General features: G+C 42.7%; 1 protein-coding gene across 2 annotated transcripts; it reads right to left on the reverse strand.

The window, feature by feature from the left end:
• Positions 1-407: 407 nt before the first annotated feature.
• LOC133919798 (F-box/kelch-repeat protein At1g74510-like) lies at positions 408-4,481 on the reverse strand. 2 transcript variants are annotated; one of them, XR_009909975.1, is made up of 3 exons: positions 4,109-4,481; positions 731-2,177; positions 408-626 (listed from the first exon to the last, which is right to left on the reverse strand). XR_009909975.1 is itself a non-coding variant. In XM_062364304.1 (2 exons), exon 2 carries the CDS (start codon positions 2,095-2,097, stop codon positions 817-819), a length of 1,281 nt encoding a protein of 426 aa, XP_062220288.1. In that variant the 5' UTR covers positions 2,098-2,177; positions 4,109-4,480; the 3' UTR covers positions 408-816. The 2 variants fall into 2 exon arrangements, 1 of the variants encoding a protein (XP_062220288.1); XM_062364304.1 differs by having other exon boundaries at positions 408-2,177; positions 4,109-4,480.
• Between the last annotated feature and the right edge of the window lie 18,134 nt (positions 4,482-22,615).

The following is a 22,615-nucleotide window of genomic DNA, read 5'->3' on the forward strand; positions in this document are numbered from 1 at the left end:
AACAAACCATGGCCTTCCAATTTCCACGATGTAAAGCACAAACCAGACAACGATCTTCTGATTAAATCCACGGTTGTCGCCATCTTGGATATAATAAAGTGCGCACCTGCCTACCCTAGATAATAATATCTCATAGGCTAAGCAACAAAGTGGAATGACTTCTTTAGCGCCCACTGTTTCAAGTAACCAGTTCTATATTTCAGCATGAACCATGAGGAAAAATCAGGTTGTCGTATTCACTTTTCACAACTCAACAGATAATAATCAGTTCAGGATTTCAGCTGATACCGTAGATCAAAGTTGTACATAGAGATGAAGCGGAAGCAAAAAAGAATGCTATACAAATGTATACTTAGTGCTACTAGTTGGCACCAAGCAGTTCAAGATGCAGCTAAAAAACACGCAAATGAAAAGTGTACATATGACATTTGAATACATGCTGTTTTTATCAAGAGACATTTGTACAGTAGAACTATAACGTTGACACAGTTCAGAACATGATACAATCATATAGATGCACAGTTATCTCAATTACAGTTTGTCACCTATATGCATCCATCTCAGAAAACTCATTTCAACAGAGTATATGGAGCAAGGTACAGATCCTCAACTGCAAATCAAATGTGCTGAAAATAGAAACCAAATGGTAACTATTAACGAGTACATTGACCTGACTACTCTATTGAACCTTGAGTAAAATCTGAAATGTCAAAAAGAATGCAGAGATTACCCATCAGGTAGAATCAGTGATTTATGCCATTTGATAAACCAATATCACAATCTTTCTTGTTGACGGTATGTTTGAGAGCACACAGATCAGCACCCCATAACAGCACAGTTATAAACAAAGTTACCAGAAGGTTTGCTTCCGATCATGTTCCATTGCAATGGCCCCTCCCTTGGGATCCAAGAATGGAGCTCAATCATCCCACCACCCAACACTCTTGGTCCACCAATAACCAAAAGCCGCTCTCCACAACCCCGGAACGCAATACCCCAGCCATTCACAGCTTCCGGTCGCTCTGGTAGCTCTCCCAATGTTGTCCATGTGTTATCCCTTTTATTGTACTTTCTTACTAACTTTCCTGCATATTGCGCTGCGTATAACTCATTTTCGACAACAGCAACAAGTGGAGGAGCACCACTTGCACCATTGAGCCCCTCAGACATGTTTTCTATCACCCGCCAGGTACCTGTATGTAAATCATACTCTTCTCCACAGGTAAGCACCTCTGTGTTACTGGTCATTCCCCCAATAACATAAAACTTGCCATCCATAAAGACACCAGAACACATTCGCCTTGCTTTATTCATGCTTGGAAGTGTTATCCATCTCTTAGTTTCGGAGTTATACAGCTCAGCAGAGCGAAGCACCTGTCCTTGAGCATCCATGCCACCAGCTATAATTGCTTTCTCCCCAAAACTAGCTGATCCAAACAAACATCTAGGGGCATTCATTTCAACACCCCGCGACCATGAGTTTGTCAGAATGCTATAGCTCAGAATAATATGTGAAAGAATCTCCTTGCCAAACACCAGAACTTCAGTGCCCACAGCAAGTGACTCCTTGTCAGAACACATGAAACAATCATTGTGGGGCATCCTTGGAAGCGTCATCCACCGTGAACGGTAGGGGTCATACGCCTCCCACTCCTGCACATTGCAGGAGAAGTAGACCCAGTGTTCTGCAATCCCCAGCTGTCGGCGTTCCTTGTACAGCTCACCACTGCGGACAAGTGAACGGAAGCTCCAGTTGAGTGATGCAATAGAACCATAATCGGAACGAGAGCAACGGGCAAGGCAATTGATTGAATTGTCACGGCCAATGGAACTTATCAAGGTGCTTGAATCTGAGTAGCCCTGATCATTATTGCCTTGACAATCCAGTGGTTCACCCTTCTTGTTCTCAGCCGATTTGGTCCGTTTTGTCAATGATGCCACTGCAGCAATTCCGTCGTGCTCAATAGACAGGGCCCCAGGTGGGCGCTTACTCCTCGTGATCTCGAGGAGGTGGTAAGTCATGTAAGCTAATCTGGATTCCTGCTCGCAGGAGCTCGGCAGTGACCTTGATATCAAGCAAGATTGACCCTCCAACATTCCGTCAGAATCTGCAACGGTTGATCAATAGAACGAGAACCTATACACAAGAATCCAACCCCTCTGCACACATCCTAAATCTGCAAGAGATCAAAAAGACAAAACATGTCACAAGGAATTGCAAGCGAGCAAGAACATTCTCTCACTATGCAAATCACAAGATCACATTTGTGCACGTAACTGAAATTTGCAAGAGATTACAAAGCATCAGTCAGTTTAAGAAATTCACATGATTACATTAATAAACCATCACTCTTCTGAATCAACAGACCATGGCATTAAGCTAAATAGAACCACACACACGCAGTAGCAGGAGAAAAATAAATTCCCAAATCTCCAAAATAACCAAGAAAGGTAACCATTAAGGACCTCTTAGTAACAAAATCATTGGAGGACGGATTCGGCAAAAAAGACTTAACTACTCCGTGCATATCAAAAGGAAAACAAATCAAGAAAATGCCCCAAACTTACACGTTCCTAAAATAGAACCATTAATTGGGTTGGGAAACTATTTGAACAACTAAATCGACATGGAACGCGTCTAACTAAGAACATCAAAATACACCACCTGAGTTACAGCTTCCAAAATTGGAAAAGAAGACACAGGATGCCCTTCATCTCTTTGGCCCAAAACCACTAAACAACTACATGATACCAAATTATCAACTCAGCATAGATCTCCTAGAACCAAAAGCAAAACCCTCACGAACAATCAACAACAAATGGGGACGACTTGCTTGCATGTGTAAATAGATTGTGATTCGTAGAGAACTTTAAACTACCTTCCTATCCCAAAGCCTCCAACGTACCATATTAACAAGAGCTACACTACTACGTTCAGTTTCAACAGTTCTCTGGAAAATTAAACCAATGAACGTTGCATGCTGCTAATAGAAACAAAGAAATTTATATGTTGGGTAACAGATGACATATCTATGGGTAAGTTTCGGTAGCTAAACTAAAAGAAATGGTATTCTAAGTTGGCCCTAAGCCCATCCCTTCTCATCTTGGAAATAGTAGGCCTGAGTTTCTGGTCTACATCACTATATGTTCATGTGCTCATTGTGCATGTTATTCTACAATCCAAACAAATGAAGTTACATGAATTTAAACAAACATAGTATTGTAGTTTATATAATGAAACAAAGGATATCTTCGCCACCCAGTTCCGGGCCCTTTTTCTCGTTCCGTTACGTTCTCAGGCTAATTTGGCTGATTGGTAATTAGGTACCGATATTCCATTTTGGTACGGCTCAAGCATAATGCAAAAAAAAAAACATCTTGAATGTGGAATCTTCACAGCTGACAATGGAAAAATACTGGGGCGGACTTAGCATGGGGCATGTGGATTCAGTAAAAACCGCAATTGTTTCATGGGAAAATAAACTGCACCCACACCTTGGACCCAAGTTCTATGGCGTCAACAGAGACCGATCTTACGGGCGCAAAAGAAGAAGAACCTAACCGAACCAGACCAGAACCATGGATGGATGGATAGATTCTTACTCCACTATGGAGCAAGCAAATCTGCTACTGTTGAAGAGTAAGGAAGATTTGGATTTCATTGCTCAAATCAGATAAAAGATCTGCTAGAACAAAACTCGCTCCAGATAAATCCATCCAAGCAAGTTAGGGGTCCTTGACAACAAAAGAAACCAATCCAACTCCGGATGGATCTCCACTCCACGCCATCCCATACCGCCAGGGGGAGGCGACGGAGGCGCTGGCATCACGACCAACACTACGAAGAAAGCTCGGGTGGCTGGCGTGCTTCGCACCTTCGGCGGAAGGAGGCTGGAAGTGGGTTCGGCAGCGGGCGCCGGCGAGGAAGAGAACGATGATGTGAACGACTATTGAGGCAGATTTGATACATGCCAGTTCCACAAAATTAGGAATAGAACACTCAGTTTCTTGATTTGTTTGCTAAATGCTATTATCTCCTGAAGTTTCTCCCATTCCCATCATCTTCCCTTATCACCCATTTTGCAGCTTAGTCAACAACCGCACGCACCTCAAGGCTCAAGTCATGTCAGTCCGCGCGGCGACAAGGAGCGCCGCCCTCGCCCTGTCCCCCCACCGCCGCCGGCATGGGCCGCCGACACGACGGCGCTCTCGGGTAGCGACGTCGAGAGAACCAGCCGACGAATACACCGGACGCCGGCGAGGTCACAGCGACAGCCCGGCGCTCCTCGCCGGCGGTCAGCGCAGGCACGGACGCGGGCGCCGCGAGGACTCCGGTGGGATCGGGGGAAGCGGGATGCGGTGTGAGGAGAGGGGAGGCGCGGTTATGGGGGGCGCGATGAGGAGGGAGCGAGCCGGAGGAGGCGGAGATGTGGGCGCAGTAATAGGGAGGGGGGGTGGGGGTGGCGTTTATGGAAGAACGGGAACGCCAAGGCCAAGCTCACATGATCGGAACGGGGGGCGGGCGGAAGGGCGCTGCCGTTGCGTTTTGACGCGGCAGCTCGCGTTGTTTTCTCCGTTTGGACGGTCAGCCACGCATATTTTACACGAACTTTTCTCCGCTGGCATTAACCATATCTATATCCAACTGTCAATAAAAGACCTTATGCCGGCTTTTTAATCATTAAAATTGAAAGAAACTCGTAGCTGTAATGAAGAACTTCTAACTGTTTGAAATAAAAATGTTGCGTTCAGGTCTCTATCACGAGGACGCGCGTAACCACAGGGACATTGATTTATTCAATTTTGGTTTAATTGTAATGCCTCTGTTCGAAAGTGTCGACTTCGAATTTGACTTCTTATTACTTCTCATGCAGCTTGCGTTGTTGTAGCTATGCCTCCTACAGCTCTTTTTGTTTGATATAGGATAGGTAACTGTTACTAATCTTGATAGTATCAATGTAAGAGTGCATACGTCTCAAATAAGCATATGCTATACTTAAGTTATATCTCGAGTGTGTCATATTCTAGATAGTCATGATTAACATAGTTGTGTCCCTAATTTTATTGTAACTACTAAGGCCACCGGCTGAATGTAGAAATTTCATAAGTTTTTTTATTTCTTAGCAGCAACTGCATAAGATTTCTCCAGGAGTTACATTATTTCAAGTGAAACCCGTTTAAAATACAGTAACAAAGTACATTGTGCTGCTCTGAAGAAAGTCTTGGTTTATTAGTGACGGGAGTGCTTTATCAAGTGCGTGCTCGAATTGTTGCTGAACCGGTACTGTAGTTGGATCTTGCGGTACGTGTAGTTGGCATCCTTCTTTTATTCTCCCTCTTTATTTTCCTTTTTATTTTTTTAATCAAAGAATATCTTTATTAGTAAAACATACACCAAACTATTTGTCACCATTACATAGATAAGAAATGAAATGCGGTATGCACAAAGCAACATTAAATTTCACACAAGATCTTTAGCTCTTAACAATCTAAAACCATAAGACCATGAGATACTTGCTTATTATTATTGCCACCACTCTCAAGAGATAAACTAGCATCAACCGTCTTCCACCATGGATTGAAGGGTTCTCAAAAACTAAAAAAATTCTATATCCACTACAAATAGGAGATAAATAATAGGGACACTAAAACAACACACGAGCATACAAAGACAAACTCTATTGTCGACCAATGTCGTAGATGTGAAAACCTTTATATCGATAACAACACGTGCAAGAGGAAAGGGACCATCTTTTCACTTTGAAACATCCGAAACGCCTTGATTGCACATAATTTTCTTTTCTTTTTCTTCTTTTGCGGCTATCAAAGAAGGCCACATTTCAGAGTTCGTTTTCTGCACGCACACTCCGAGCTATACTTTTTTTTACAGCGTTTACTACTTCATCTCTCTCATGGACCTCGTTTTTTCTTTTTTCTTGACCCCAGAAGTTTCCATTTTCTTTACAAAACAAAGGGTCTTGCTCTTGCCTCTGCAACATCCGAGTCAGTTGTTTCACCGCTGGAAACGATTAGACCCGTCCAACCGAGTCTAGTCCGTGGACGTCAGACGGGCTTTCCATTCCCGGGGACCTTGTAACGGCCAGTGTTGTCGTGTGGAGGAGCTCCGTGTCCGCATGGCCTATTGGCCTTTTCCGGCGGTGCACGGTGTTCTCTCGTAGGTCCAAGCACGTCTCTTCCGCATAAGCCATCGAGTTGTGACCAGTTCCAATATTTTGCTCTGTGTGTACCGTCATATTTTGCCTGGAAGGATGAGGCATAGTTAGGCAGGGAAAAAAGAATGGGAGGCACGCTGTGCCTTTTAGCAAAAATCTTGGTATTTTGGTCCATAATTTGCCTTGCTTTCAGTTTCATCTGTATTTAGATACTCTCTAGATCTTTGCTTTTCGTGGGATGGGAATAACAACAGGACCGAAGTATTTCATGACGAGTGGCAAATTCCTCTAGATAACCCACTTAACTTGTTTCATTTCTCTTTTGCAATGTGTCACGCTAACCTATCCTAGGATATAAGTTCGGCAAGTCCTATAATTTGAGGGCAACATGATAATCGGTTAGGCAAATGCTTCTAACAAGCAAGAACGAAGAAAGCAACGGGGGATTGTTTTGCTATACGAATAAAAGGACATTGTATCAACCATTCCATCCCTCTAAGCCTATGATCATGTTTGTTTTCACTTAAGATTATAATAAACTAGCTTATTTGTTCAAAGTGCAAACATATCGTTAGATTATTTATTCATATTATTATAAACTGAAGCCCAGATCATTAGGATCTCATAAGATGTGAGAAGTAACTTATTTCAGCTTATGATTCGACTTTTTACTACATGGCTTATCAAAGTTTGGGTAAATTACCCACCAACGTCACTCCCCCACCAAACCCCTAGCCCCCTCCCGTTCACTCCCATCACCCCTAGCTTATGATGCGATTAAGCTTGTGGTGATTGAGAAGCGTTGTTCTTGTATGTCAAATTGAATAATCTTGCACTGAGTTGTTCTGGTTTATGTTGTTGTGTTACATTTTGGCATGACGATGAAACTGAAAATGAACTTGGTTTGGTTCGTATCATTATTGTTGTATTGGCCGCCAATTATAAATTATCGGGTCCTAAAGTTGCTCACAAGAGCTTTGTAGTGTGCTTGTTTAGACAGACACCAACGTCTATGTCACTTATCATTGGGCGGGCCTTCTTGAAATGGGTTGGTGGCGTACAGTACAACAAATGAACCAATCAGTTAAGTAAAGGGTTGGCTAGAAAGCTTAAATTGGGCATAATTTTTTTCTTGGCTTCAAATTTAGAGCTTCTAACTATTTCCCAAAGAATGAATCCCTTGCGAGTTGCGATAGTTGAGGACAATGCATTACATAACTATAAGAAACAAATATGGTATGTTAACACAAAATACGCTGCATTAGTATGATATGTTTCCTTGTTTGTGTTATTTTTCAAATTCCCCTAGGTCTAGTTAATGGGACAGTTACCCACAACATTTGGCCACCCTCAAGAATTGGCCAAGTGGAGAGAAAGATGTCTGGAGGGAGAATTTCATATGTTTGATTTCACTCCATGCGACATTGGATAGTATTCATTTCAATCGGTCAATGAACCTACCTAGTTAGATAGCTGGCTGGTAATAGTGTAGATGGAAATTTGATCTATTCAAGTTTTGGTATCTACATTTATTTTAACATGCTATTGTTATTACATGTGTAAATAACTTACATTTTTAAGTTGTACAAGTGAAAAACTCCCAGTTGGGACTCATTCTACTTTGGCTTTGTCGATTGGTAAAGGTAGTTCATGTCCATGTCCATGTTGCTAGAAAAAACAGACACTAAGCATGTGTGGATAGTGACCATTCTACTTTGTAAGCTATTGTAAATTGAAATTGGAGTACAATAGCTTACAAATTGACTCTTCCTTATGTGATTTTAAAAATTGGACCTCTATGTTTGTGTTCTATCGAATAGAAGGAGAAGTTCGATAGAGCAGATTGGTCCTCCTCGAACATTAGGACTTTTTGTGAAATATGCATTGAAGAAATATGTGCTGAAAATAGGTCTATTGGGCTTACGACTAATAGAGGCTACCAAAACATTGTTATTAAGTACTTACAAATGACAAGGTTGCATCACTCTAGAACACAACTGAAGAACTGATGGGATTTACTCAAAGGCATGTATAAATTTTGGCTAAGCCCTCTCAAAGATACAGGTTTTGGATGGGATGATGCTAAAGGTACGGTGGATGCAAGCGATGATTATTGAAAAAGAGTCACTAAGGTAATAATACTTGCTCATGCGCATTGTATGTATTATTGATACTAAAGATTTCTTGTCTTCTTTTGAGGGACATTTAGAATGGAAGAAACTGCAGCATGGTCCACCAGAGTGTGAAGAATTAATGAAGGAAATGTTCGGCATTGTTGCTGTTGATGGTTCTTCTTCTACTATACCTGGTGAAGTTGTTAGAGGATGTGTTGGAGGGGCTATTGGAGAAGGGATTAGTGACATACATACATGACATGACTCATTGTAGAGCAATTCAAAGGGTAGCAATCCACTGAAGCGAGGTACAAATAGCACTGTCTAGCCCATAAAAAGGTAACAAAGAACTACATGGTTAAGGTAATGAAGGGCATTCGTGCCATTTTGGAGAACAACTATACTATTACCAACTAGGTGAATTTAGGTATAATTTCATTAAAAAAAGTGATAGACTTGGTTGTGAAGTGCGGGGTAGTAGAAGGAAGTGTGGAGCATTTTATGGCTACCCAACTATTTGTGAAACAATTAGTTGGAAATTCAACGAAGTGTTGGAAAGTTTCTACCTTTTCTTAGTAGATATTGTCAAACCTAGAAATCCAAACTTCACAACGATCCATCCAAGACTTTTAGGTTCTCGGTTCGTGTCTCATTTCAATAACTGCATAAGTGCAATAGATGGTACTCATATACCGGTTGTTGTGCCTTCGGCAAAGATGGTTTAACATGTGGGTTTGCATGGATATTCTACTCAAAATGTGTTGGCTATATGTAACTTTTACATGAGGTTCACTTTCTTTGTTGCGAGATGACTGGGTTCGATACATGACATGAGGGTGTTCACTGATGCTTTGTGTAAATATGCTGCTCAATTTCCACATCCTCCATATAGTATAGTAACATTTTGCCTGGTTATCATCTTACTAGATTCAATAATGAAGCTATGTTTCACGGTGTATTTTGATGTTTGTAGGAAAATTTTACCTTGTTAACTCGGGTTATCCAAACCGACCCGATTTTCTAGCTCCATACAAAGGGATCAAGTACCATTTATTGAAGTTTTGAAATGGCCTGCACCCTAGTAGCAAGAAGGAGGTATTCAATCACTTGCATTCATCTCTTCGTAATGTGATTGAGCGCTCATTTGGTATTTTGAAGATGAAGTAGAGAATTTTGTTGGACTTACCAAGTTATCCTATGTGCAAGCAAACTAAAATAATACATACATGTATGACTCTTCGTAACTTCATTCAAGATAGTGCTTTGGTGATGAAGAGTTTGACCAATATGATCAAAATGAACACTACATGTCAATGCCTTCATTTCAAGGGAGTGCAAGTCAATTGGGAGATGAAGAAGGAGGGATGAATGCTTTTTTGTGATAATATTACTAATGCTTTATTTGCTAGCAGAGAGTAATTTATTTTTAGAGCATATTTGTATGGACAAAGACTCATGGATGCATGAACGATTTATCTTTTAACACTTATTTATTTTATTTCGTATTTTACAAATGTTCTCTAAGGCCGATTGAATGTTAAATATGCCACAAAAGGATAAACAAGTCACCCAAATAGTTGAGGATATTGCAGATTTTTGCTTTTAAAAATAATAATGCAGACTCTAATAATCCAGATTGCCAAACAGCTCACAGCTTATCACAATCCAGTTTATTATAATCCACCATCTATAAGTTACTCATTATAATCCTGAGCTGAAACAAACATGATCTAAGTTTACCCCTTATTGAAACACTCACTTAGTAGTATAATCCGAGATGAACATATATTTTTACTGGCTAAATATGAACTGGGAATGGACACAGGAAAAATAAAGAGAGAGCAATTGCTAAGATGTACCGAAAGAAACCAAAGCTTTTTTAAATAATATTAATTTAATAAAAAATTACAAAAATATTATGTGTTCTTGAAAATTGTAAAATAGTACACTATTGGCAGCCGAAATATCGATAAGCCCCTGTCGGCAATTGGTTTGCTAGATGTGCTCTTATGACCGACAAACTCACTACTTATGGCCTCACCACCTATCGGCAATTAGCCTACGGACATATGGTGAGTCTGACGGTCATAAAAGCATATGTTGGCAGACCAATTACCTACAGAATATTATTTTTATAATTTTTTTAAAATAGATATTATTTTTACAAATTTCTATTAAAATAAAATTATTTTAAAAAAATCGAAAGAAACATAACCATCTATTTATTTGCCCACCAGTTTTATCAATTGCCTCGTTGATAACTAGCCTCGCTTTTAGTTTTATCTGTGTTTAGATACTTTTTTTGCTGGTTGCTTAACAAGGCCGAAGTATTTCATGACCATTGGCAAATTATTCTTGATGACTCAGTTAGCTTGTTTCCTTCTTCTTTTTTCCTTTTGCAATGTGTCACACTGACCTATACTATGCAATATGTTAGACAAATGGTTCTAACAAGCAAGAACCTAGAAGCAACCGGTAGGGAACGCAGGAGTAAATTGGCAATCATTTTGTCCCTCCAGTCTAAGATCACCCCTTGTTGAGACGCCTACTAAGTAGTATAATCCGAGACAAAACACTGTTAGTAGCTAAATATGAATTGAAGAAAAGACACTCGCTAAAGTCATATTATTAAACAAAAATGTAACCATGCATGTGTTTAGCCCACCAGTTTTACCAATCGAGATGGTGAAATCGTCGCTTTTCATTTTTCACTCTCGGTAGTCATATTATTTGTATGGTGATCTACAACTTACTCGAAAGGGCAAATTAAATAAGCTCATGATCGCGATTGATTGGAAGCCTTGTTATAATTTGTGAAGCCAATGAAAAAGTAAGCGTCCATACATCGTCCAATTTATGAAAGGCACATATTAAAGAAAGCTTGAATACGACTTACCAACCTCCAAAAAACAACTTAGTTCTCCCCCACCGTGATCCTCATCATTTGTGTCTGTTTGACATAAATGTTTTTCAAGACAAACCGATGTATGGTCTGAGTTGGTGATTTGTCAGCATAGACGTGTTGCATGACCAAATAATTGTTATCATGGAATTATTTAGACGTGCCATATGGAATTGGAAGAATAACAAGGAGGTCAATTAATTCTTTGACACCAGCAAGGCAATTACCGATGCTTATTCTGATTAAATAGGTTGACAATGTCACATGAACAAAAAGCCTTATGAAAGAGGGTCAAATTTTGTTTGTGGCTTTGTTTTTTCGTTGACAAGCATATCATAATTAGGAGGAGAAACAATCGAGTTGCGGTTGACAATTGTCAATTCTGACTTCTTTGTTATTTGATTCATATAAATGTGTGCACGGGAGAGTAATTGAACATTGGCCCAATTGAAACTAGTTTGGGTCAAAGAGAAGAATTATGTTTTTATTCCCCCATAATGGAAGGAGAACTGTGTGTTAGAGCATATACATTGTTGACAGGCCTATATTTAAGGAATTGAAATATCTTGTTTCAAATAACTATCAATAACAACTTTAATATTTGTACTTTGACAATTAATTGTAATAAATATACATGTAATCAATTACAGATGTGCAATACTCTTAAACTACTTTTGATAGCAAATTTACTAGTAGTACAATTTTATTTTACTTAACAAAATATTTTAAAAATTACTATCAGTAAAAAATTGAATACAAACTCATCAGTGACAGATATTTTAAATTCTTTTGCGGAATATTACAAATTACAAAAATAGCAGTGACAAGTATTTTAAATTCTTTGCAGAATATTATAAAATTCAAAAAGAACTACATATGTGATTATGTTTTTTAGGCTAACATGCATGTATTTTATTTTGGCATCCACTGTGCTTACATTGCAACAACCTTTTACTCTAAAAAGTCTGATACGGTTTAGCCGTGTCTTACAAATTTAGTACGCTACGCATACCCGTCGAACCCAAAAAAAAAAAATCTGAATTCTTCCAGATGCGCTACAGGCCTACAAGGCTACAACTGTGCGCATTTAACATCTTCATAGGCTAAAAATCTTAAGACACCTTTCTGTTTATAGATACTTCGTATGATTATAAATACTTGTTATCATTATTTTCTATTAAAATATAATTATAATATATAATAAAAATAATATTATAAAAATATTTTTAAAATAAATTTATATGTATGAGTTTTATATTTTAAATTAAATATTTTAAAAATATTAACAATTAAAGTTTTAAAATTTTGATTAGATTTTAATCAAAACGATAAATATTTATAATTAGATGGAGTAACGTGCGTAGTTAAAAAGCATAAATAATATACTCTCAACGTGTCAAATTGATAGCTTGTTAAATAAGAGTGTGGACGACACACAAAAAGAGCTTCGCATTCTTCCGCGAGTTCCCGTCCTCTTGCGTCGTTGCGGTCTTGTCGCTCGCGTAATGATGAAGCCCGAACAGGAAAATCAGCCGAGCGCAAGTAGCTCGGCCATGATCGACGACGTGGCAGCTTGAACACCCTACCCTCTTCCTATTCGCCCCCTCCTGCCGCCAATGTCCTTTTCCGTTGATTCCACACGTTTCTTTTTGGCCAGAACCGTATCTCTCCTCTAACCATACGACTGCGATGTCTCATTGAACTGCGTGTTGTGACTGTAACATACTCCTACACTTCATCTTCAACCACACGACCGTACACCATTGTTCCAAGTTTGAATGCAGCGCTCCGGTGTCATGCGTACGAGTTTGACGTTGAACTACGACCTGTTCGACCGTGACGAGTGTGGCCAGCCGTGACGGGAGTGCCGTCTTCCGTCACCACCTAGCCGGCTGGTCCATCTGTCAACCGTGAAAAGGCCTCCATCAGTAGGCCCACGCGGCTACATTTGCGCCGTCGCCCTCTCCTGATGGCGCAGCCGTACTTTCCAGATACGACACGTATTGAGATCACGCCAAACAGATTTCTCTCGTCAAAGAAATTCTTCTCGTGAAGAGATTTTCGTTTCTTTAATGTTCTAACAGTTTTTCTTTACGAATTTTTTTACAATAGAATTACTAGAATTATTTCTTTTAGAATGAAATTCTCTCTCCTTTTCTTCTGTGATTCTCCTCGAAGTAAAACTGTTAGAGATAAAAAAATAAAAAATAGAAAAAAAAAGAAATCGAAAAGAGAACGAAATAAAGAAAATATAATTGGAATGATCTGACCACCCGGGACCAGAGGCGAACACGCAACGCACACCGCGGAAGTGCGAGTTGTTCTAGCACGACGAACCAATCCGCTGACCACGCACGCACTAGGCACCACGCCGCCGCCGCCACCAGTCCACTACCACGAAGACAGGCGGGCATGCACAAAAAGCTTCAAATTCTTCCCCGATACGGCAACCGGCGGCCCGTTCAACGGCAGCGAGCGGAACGGGAGGCGCGACGAAAGCGTCCCCTTTCCGCTCGTACGCGCGTCGCGAGCCGAGGCAATCAGGCTCGGCCGCCCCCGTCCTCTGGGCCGTGGAAAAATGCCCGGGCGGCAGCACATTTTCTCCCGCCGATCGAGTCCGGTCTGAGTTTTCTCCTGACCCCCAAAAAAAGAGTCCGGTCTGCGTCGCGCGGCTACTTTCTGGCCAATGCGGCTGCGCCTCTGATCACCTTTTGGGCCCGCTCCATTTCTTTCTCCGCTTTGCCGTCTTTCTTTTCCCGATCTACTTACAAGGGGCCGGATGGCTAGCCGAAGTGGAGGGCCCGCGCCTCACGCCAACCTCCCCAACTGGCGAACCAGGAGAGTGCCGGTACTTTCCATTCACCGATTCGGCCAATACAGTAATAATCACGTTGGGGAAGGAAACTGAAGACCCACTTGCTCTGTTGCAATACGTTAAAATTTTCTTCCTAACTCTATACTCGATCGCTTCACAAGACGTGCATATTTACTGTTGGTGCTCTCTTACTGTATTGAGAATTGCAATGCTGCAAACAGTAGGGAAGAAAGGGCAACGAGGCACCGAGACATTTTGCGATTGGAAAGCTCCGTCACTTGTGGTTGGCTCGGTCTTTTAAGCAAGTAACTAAATAAAAGTGCCTGATCTCCTTGCCACTTGCGCTGTTGCACAATCGAAATCCTTTTGTTGATAGCGAGCATGCACGTCTCCAATACCTGCCGGCCGCCTTTGCCTTTTCATCTCTGCGCTCGCGTCGGATTGGATTTGGACTCCGACTAAGCTACTACTTAACTCTCTCTTTTTTTTGTTCCGGAGGCTTAGCGCCTGCGTAACCGATCGAGATCACAGGGCCATGCAACGAACGGCCACTCAATGGAGGTCAACGTCCCATCTCTCTTTCTCTCTCTGCTTGGAAAGAAAAGGATAAGAAAGGGACCGGGGCAGTTAGTGTTCCACAAACCTCAGCGCCAGCGGCCATCACTGAGGTGACAAGCAAAAACAGACAAGGTGGGTGCTTTACACGCGTAACTTCCCCGTTTGGTGCTCGCCGAGGTGTTAGTCTTTGCAAGTTGCATAATGGAAAACCACAAAAGGTTTGAACGGCAGATCACAACTGATCAGCTAACCAATGGCTCTTCTAGATGATCTAAGTAAACGCCATTGCACTAATGCGTTCTAATTTCACTCCGTGTTGCAGCGTGTGTGGTAGATGTTTCTTGATCTGCTCTTTTCGTGATCTCGATGTCTTTGTTGTTTGATTAGTACTACTTGAGATCGGCACTTGGTCGTGCATGGAGAAATGATTACAGTGAGACGTTTTGCCATCACGATACATGATTACACCCACGCCACATCCATCAGCGTCAGCTGTGTCTGCTACAGTGCACTGCATGACAAAAAAGTTGCTCCCAAATGACGAAAAGGAGCCGGGCCATCGGTTGGTTATGCTCTCATTGTCCCAAATAATTGCGGTGTCACACTGATTAAATTTCTAATCTGATGGAAGATAAACGTAGCAAGCTAGCTAGCTAGCTTTCGTGCTTACAGCCTACAACTATAACGCCTGCCGAGAATAATCAGATGGGCCGAAGAAGATGGTGTACGTTAAGGAGTCCAATTGGGTCGAATTTGACAGGTTAGGAAGTAGGAGCAGTGGGTTCTATGAACTGGGCGCAGCAGGTTTTGTATGGCATTATTCAGCGCGTGAAATATTGTGGGCTTTTCTCCGTTTGATCGTTAACAACTTGGCAAAGGCTACGACAATTGTACTAAAAAAAAGGCTAGGATAATTTTATTTTATTTCTTACTTCGATTTTTTTAAATAGATAAAAAAGAAAATCGAAATTATAGCAGCAACGAACTTGATGGGCTGCCTAAGTGCATCTCTAAAAGACTAGCCAAATTACATTTTCTATATCTAAATATAGAAGATTATTTAAAAAAATTCTTCATTCATATCTCCTGCTACTTCAATAAACTATTCATATTCGACCTTCCATATTTCACTCTTCTATATTTTATTAATTTTTTATAACTAATCATACTCAATCTAATCTAACCAAATCTATACACATAGAAACCTTACTACATCATCAAGAACTAGAGACCAACACAAAAAATAAACAATTCTACACGATAAACACAGTAAAAGAGTAGAGATTAGCATGCTATATACAGCTTGCTTTGGCAAGTTTGACGAGGTGCTCCCCTGCGAGGTGATGGATCCACGTCACACTCCTGCTCCTTCATCAGGATCCCAAATCACTCACACACAAAATTACTAAATGATCAAGTTAGAAAATACACTAAAATCTTATCCTATGCTGCCGAGTTTAACAAAATTTTCAAATGCTAGCTTATGCCCACATGCTCACTGTCCACAGGCTGGGCTCATGAGCACATATCAGGTAACTGAAAATACTGAACTATGAAAAAAAAATGGTCTGATCGATCCCTGTAGCAAATACCATGCAATCATCCCGTCCTTTTGAGGGAATGGTGTCTACGATTCCCTCTCATACCATTTCAGAAAAAAAAAATGAAAGGCAAAATTACATATAGGAGGCACGAGCGGTGCTCATAGATTTGAAGGCATAGAGCAACGGAGCTCGCTGCAGTAAACGTGGAGGAGCACAAGAAGAGAGAAGTAGCACCACCACTAGGTTGGGGGAGAGGAGCAGAACCACCACCAGCGACAACTGCAAGGAGTTGGGACCGGAGGGAGATGGGGAGGCACGCTTGAGGACGCCGTAGCCGAGGGTGGGGACAGGAGCAATAGCACCAGCATGGGGGGGGGGGAGGACCAGCACCACCACCGGCGATGGCAGCGAGGAGTCGGGACCGAAGGGAGATGGAGATGGGGATGTTGTAGGTGAGGGCGGGGAGGCCGGCTATAACATCCTGAGTTTTAGCATACTAATTAATTGCAAAGTTCACTCTAAATTAAAAAAAATGATTAATTAAGTCAACTAAAATTAAGAAAAAATACATATACAAATATATTAAGTTCACTAGGTATTCCAAAATACACTAGATTTATTTCCAAAAGTAGTCCTTGCATTATGTTGATTCGTGTGCTTGGTTTATTGTTCTTATGGTTCTTTGAGTGGATGTTTGAATTTGAATATCTCTCAAATTTGAATATACTCTTAGTTTCTATTCAGCTCAAATCGGGTTAAATTCAAATTCTTTCAATTCAAATCCCCTCTCAAATCACAAGTCCAATCCAAATCATAATTCAAATATACCTATTTGAATGTATACCATGTCTAAAGTCAAATCTAAATTCAATTCTCTCTTTTGAATTATCATAAAAATATTTTCCCTTCTCCTTTTCTTTTTCTTCCCCGGGCTAAACCTCCCCCTCCTCTCTCTCTCTTTACGCGGCCCAACCAGGGCCTAGCCGGCCCGACTTCTTTTCCCTCTCCACTTTCTCGCGCTTGGGCCGTAGACGCACCACCAGCCCAGCTTCGCCTGCATGCGCCAGCCCGCCTGCATGCGCCAGCCCGCTTGCCCGCGCCCTCGCGAGCGCCGCGTCGCCCATACGACGGCCCGTCATCGCGCCTTCTCCCTCACCAGTGCAACGCCACCGTGCTATCCACCCCAGCACCGTGGCAGCTGGCACATTCAATGTGCTGGTGACTTTCTCGCTATCCCTCCACGCTCTCGCTCTCTCTCCCCCCTCTTTGCTCTCTCTGTGTAGCCAAGCCGCCTGACACCCACGACTTCTCGCATGCATACGCGCATGGCCGGTGCAGTGCGGCCATGCCTCGGGAATTAATGTGGGTGTCACCCCGCCACCTCACCACCGCACTGCTCACCGACGACCATGCGACGTCACACATTTTGTATTGCCTCCCTGCTCATCCCCCTCTCTCTATAAATAGAGCAGCTCAGTCTCTCTCTCTCTCTCTCTCTCTCTCTCTCTCTCTCTCTCTCCCAATTTTGTCGTCACCACTACGCTGCCACCGTTGCCATTGCTCGTCGTTGCCGATTTGCCGCCCACGTGTTGCCAAGTAGTACCAGGGGGTCGCCACCATCCCTGTGCCACCCTCTATTTCCCAAGAGCCCGATAGATGCGTGCACGCGCCGGATATCGAGCAATGCCACCGCCGCCGCATCGACGCATCAACAACCGCCGCCCTGCCCATCACCGTTTTCGAGCTCCGTGAGCATCTCCATCCCCTCGCGCACCCTCCTCGCTAGCTTGTTGCCGTCCTAGTGCCCTCCCTTCGCCTAGTGCCATGCAACCATGTGGTTTTCCCCACCGCCGTGCGATTGCTCGTCGTCGGTGACCTCCTATCCCCCTGCCGAGCCGACCTTCATGTCGTGTCACTGCATAGCAGCCATAAACATAGGTTGTGGGTATTAATCACGTGTGGTTAGTGCTTAGCCATTGTCCTAACTATTTGAATAGTTGTGTCCACGGTTATAGACATGCGACAGTAGCAATTTTGTTGACTAGATTTGGGGCGTGTGTCTTAATGAGTGAGTATGTAGACTAGATGTCCGTATGATGAGGTTGTTGGCTCAATCCACCAGAAGTTGTGCGGCACTAGAGGTGACGATAGGACTCCGAAGTGAGGTGTAGCCCCTCCCAGAACCGAAAACTCCCATATATAGCTTCTTATTTGGTTTTAAACTAGTTAAACTGTTTTAAAGTCAATCATATATGATACAATTGAATACCTACATAAACTGTTTTACGTTTAAAATTAAACCGCAAAAGCCTCATCCTTGAATCACCCACCTTCTTTATGCATCTATCAACACCTTAAGCAGTATAAGGCTTGCTGAGTACCTTCCATACTCACTCTTGCTGTCATTCAGATGAGGAAGTCGATGCCAACTTCACCAAAAGTGAAGGCGAGAATGAAGAGTAACCTTAGAAGTCGTGTTCGCACTTTAGTTGTTTGTGGCTTGGGTCTTTGCTTTTCACTGTGTTTTGTTTGCCGTTCAGTCACGTTTGTAATATATTGTATGTGTTTGTAAACCTTTTATGCTCTGAACCTTAATATTTATGTACAAAGTTTAACTGTGATACTACAACTATTATAGTATACGTATCAGCTACTTGATCTAGGGATTGGTACAAGAAGCATAAAAAATCCTGAGTTCGGGGTCTTACACCAGCGAAGGAAGGGAGGCCTTGGCGGGGTACCTTTGGGAGGTGGGAAGCGGGGCTGGGGGCAAAAGAAGTGAGGCTTTGGCAGAGATCCCCTTTGTCCGAATGGTGGCAAGAGCGACCGGACGTTGGAGGATGGCATGGGGGAGAGCCATGCCAAACTTGGCTTGCGAGAGGAGCCAGATGGTGGGCCATCAAAATGGCGTGCACGTTGGAGGCTCTCTTCAAGATAGGAAATTGCTTGTTTTGGCGATCAACACAAATAAAAAGGTGGAATAGCTAGTTTCTTGAAGATGCTCTAACATTTTGAACTCATCAGACTTAGGTTTCAGCCCTTTATGCTGTCACCGACGAACTCAAACTCATCACATGCTATCCTTTTTTTTAAGCGCAAAGATACCCGTATTAAGAGGTAAAGATATCGTACAAAGACACGTACAAATACATGCACCTGCTAGAAGGATACAAAAGGACCAGCTATCCCAGCCAAAAGCATAGAGATCCTCAGAAAGAAAGAAAATTGCAACTAGGCCCATGGAGACCACTGTGTATGCCAAAATCCCCGCACTTCGCCGAACTCCACCACCAGAGATGACGTCGAAGCAGGAGGAGAACAAACGATATACCATATAGACCTAGAAGAGCATCACCGCACCAAGGCTTAGATAAAAGTCACAGAAGCGCCCCCCCCCCAGTCCCCTAAGAACGGGAAGAAAACACATGTTGAAGTCCATCGGCGGGGGACACGCCCCATATCTTCTAGGCCCCAGACATGGCCATGTCGCTGGAAAATTGCGCAGGAGAAGAGCAGGTCCATCCGCCACATCGCCACAATACCCATAGCCATCATTCTAGCCACAACATAGAATCAGCGCCTTTGCCTCACCAGGCTAGAGCGCGCTGTCACTGGACTTAGAACCGACGACCCAAACACACAAACACAACAGACAAAGGATGACAAGCATCCCACACAAACGCAACACGCATACACAAACCTACATCACACTATCATCACCGGAGTCCTCACCATAGATGATGACTTCACGTCCTATCTCCTATTCGCTACTAAATATTATACAAGCATAACCGGACGTCGATCCACCAACACCTCACCTTCCTTGAAGACTCTAAGTCTGCCGAAGGAGTGGAGTCGGCAAGATCAACACTGAATTCTCAAAGTAGCCTATCAGATCGCCCCTGTCTACTGTAGATGGGGAACAATCTCTCTAGATTGGATCATTGGTATCATGGAAAGCAACGATTGTTGCGTAGGCTGTCCTTGGAATGGATGATGGCAGCAGGCAGCTATGGCTAGGCCTTCAACGAGACCGTGAGTAGGCTGGGACAAAAGGGTCATACCGTTCTCTAGCTAGGCCCTCCCAAAAGTGACCCCTTTGGACCGGTCTTCTCAGCCTGATTTAGGCCTGGCAAACCCGGGCCTCGGCCTATTTAACTATAGTGCTAAAGCTCTTCTTATGGCCCAGTCTAACATAAAAATAGGAAGAGTAGCCCACAGTAGCAGTGTTCTTGGGAAAATAATACTATCAGATTTGGTCTCATGTATTCATGACAAATGTAAAAAAGATATCATAAAAATTATTATGAAAGCAAAGAAAATCATGTGTGATGAAACGAAGAATAAAATAAATTGTCACATATCACGCTATGAATTAGATATATACCTAAACTTAAACGCATAAGATAATGTCTTAAAGGATTGTTCTCTGTGTTATTGGCATTTATGGAACGGTTCACTACCAATGGTTTATGTGACCAGATCACCCGATTTTGAATTTTCTTTTCTTTTCGCCAATGCAAATTTCCTTGTGAATTTTGACCAATGCTTCTCGGAACATGATGCTCTGTACACTGTACTAGTATAGTGTTTGTTAGCCTGTATTTGCACTGCGCAGCTGCATACCTCTGGCCGGCCGTGGCGTGGGCCTAAGAACAAGCCTGATGGGAGGAGGGGTCTACCTACGGAGGCCGGTGGCAGATCCATTCACTCCATCAAAAATCTTGACGCGTTTCCAGAACTCGCTGACACGCCGAAAACAGAAGGTTTGGTGGCACCAACCTGAGTCGCCAACCTAGTGGCCAGTCTCCGTTGATGTTCCATAGCTTCAGGGCACCCAGGCTACCTTGTACGGCTGAACACTTTGCATGAGCGGGTGTCCTTACCAATATGGAACCTCACGTGGATAAAGGTGGTAACATGTCAGATCATGATTAAATAGAGCGAGAATATATCCGACTTAAAACTTGAAGTATCAAATCTGATCTAGCTTTGAAAATCTAATCGGGTGTAATTTTATTCCCGCTTCTGCTTTCGATGGGGACCCAAGACCATACCTTATCTCTTCACCATTCGTTCACTCCTCGTCCCAACCACCCATTTGGCCAGCCACGCTCACATCGCGCTAGGTCTGCCCCTCTCGCCCACCGTCGGCGTCTGTCCACCGTGTCTGCAAGCCGCGTGCTCACGTTTCGCGCCTCCCGCCCACCACCGGCGTCTGTCCATCGTGTTTGCAAGCCGTATGCTAGGTCTGCCCCTCCCGCCCACCACCAGCATCTGCCCACGCTCACATCGCGCTAGATCTACCCCTCCCACCCACCGTCGATGTCAGTGGTGGATCTACCCCTTCGACGCATCAAATCTGTGGGGGAGGGCACTCGAACGGCTATGTGGCCTGCGCTCGAGCTCAGACCAAGGTGAAGGCGCGTGAGCCTAACGGCTAAGCGCTAGCACCGTGTCGCCGAGAGCTCTCGCCCGTGCCACCGAGAGCCCATGCCGTGCCACCAAGAGCCCATGTCGCGTCGTCGTCGAACGCCCACGCCCGCGCCATCGAGCGCCCGCGCTGCGCCACCGCTGCACCATCTGTCGTCTGCGAGTCATGAGTAACTTAGCTTAGGTTAGCAGGCGCGGTGAGCTGTCGGGCCCGGGCACCAAGGTGGGCAATGGGACGGTGGAATCAGCTAGGTCGTAAGGGATTTCACATTTTGGCCTACGAGGTTTTTCGGGTTTCAAGTGGCACCCGTGTGTGAAAACACGGACCTAGACCTAGTTCGGGTTGAGACCCTGACTCGATGGCCTCACGAGACCATTTTTCTACTCGAACCCTTCCTCGTCGGGTTTGGAACCCGCAGGACCTGACTACGGGCAAACTATCATCCTTAAATGTAGATGCGAACGTGCGACTCAATCTCTACTATGCGCCTGTTTGCGAGTTGAGACTTTTCCAAAAGCTTTTTTAAAAGATGAGATTGAAAAGCTACTTATATAAAAGTTACATTTGAATTAACTTTTTGATGCGGATGAAATATATAATATATTTAATACTCTTTAGAACATTATCCTAGAAGCTATAAAAGCTCCTTTAGATCAGCTTTCGATTTCCAGTAATACTTTTAGAAATAAACTGTTTAGTTCAACTTTTTGCTTCTAAGTAGCAAAAATCAGCAAAAGTTGAACTAAACAATGCCTATATAAAACACAAGTTTGTTTACGCATCACATCTACTCATACTCTCCTCATATCTAATAAAATCCTTAAAATTCAAATAATTTAGCTACTTTTACTATCTACCCTTGTTCTTCAGCCTCACCACTCGTTACTAGCTACAATATAGGACCTATTTTACTAATGAAAATAAAAAAAAATTAGGATAGAAATTAGCATATAATCTCTTTCTTATTTTTAGATCCTATTTAAAATTAAACTACGTCAACACTATCGACGTACTCATTCAACAGTGCACACATCAACATTTTTATATTTATATTTAATTTTATTATATCTAATGT

The sequence above is a fragment of the Phragmites australis genome, chromosome 5 (genome assembly GCF_958298935.1).
Source record: "Phragmites australis chromosome 5, lpPhrAust1.1, whole genome shotgun sequence".
Lineage (NCBI taxonomy): Eukaryota > Viridiplantae > Streptophyta > Magnoliopsida > Poales > Poaceae > Phragmites > Phragmites australis.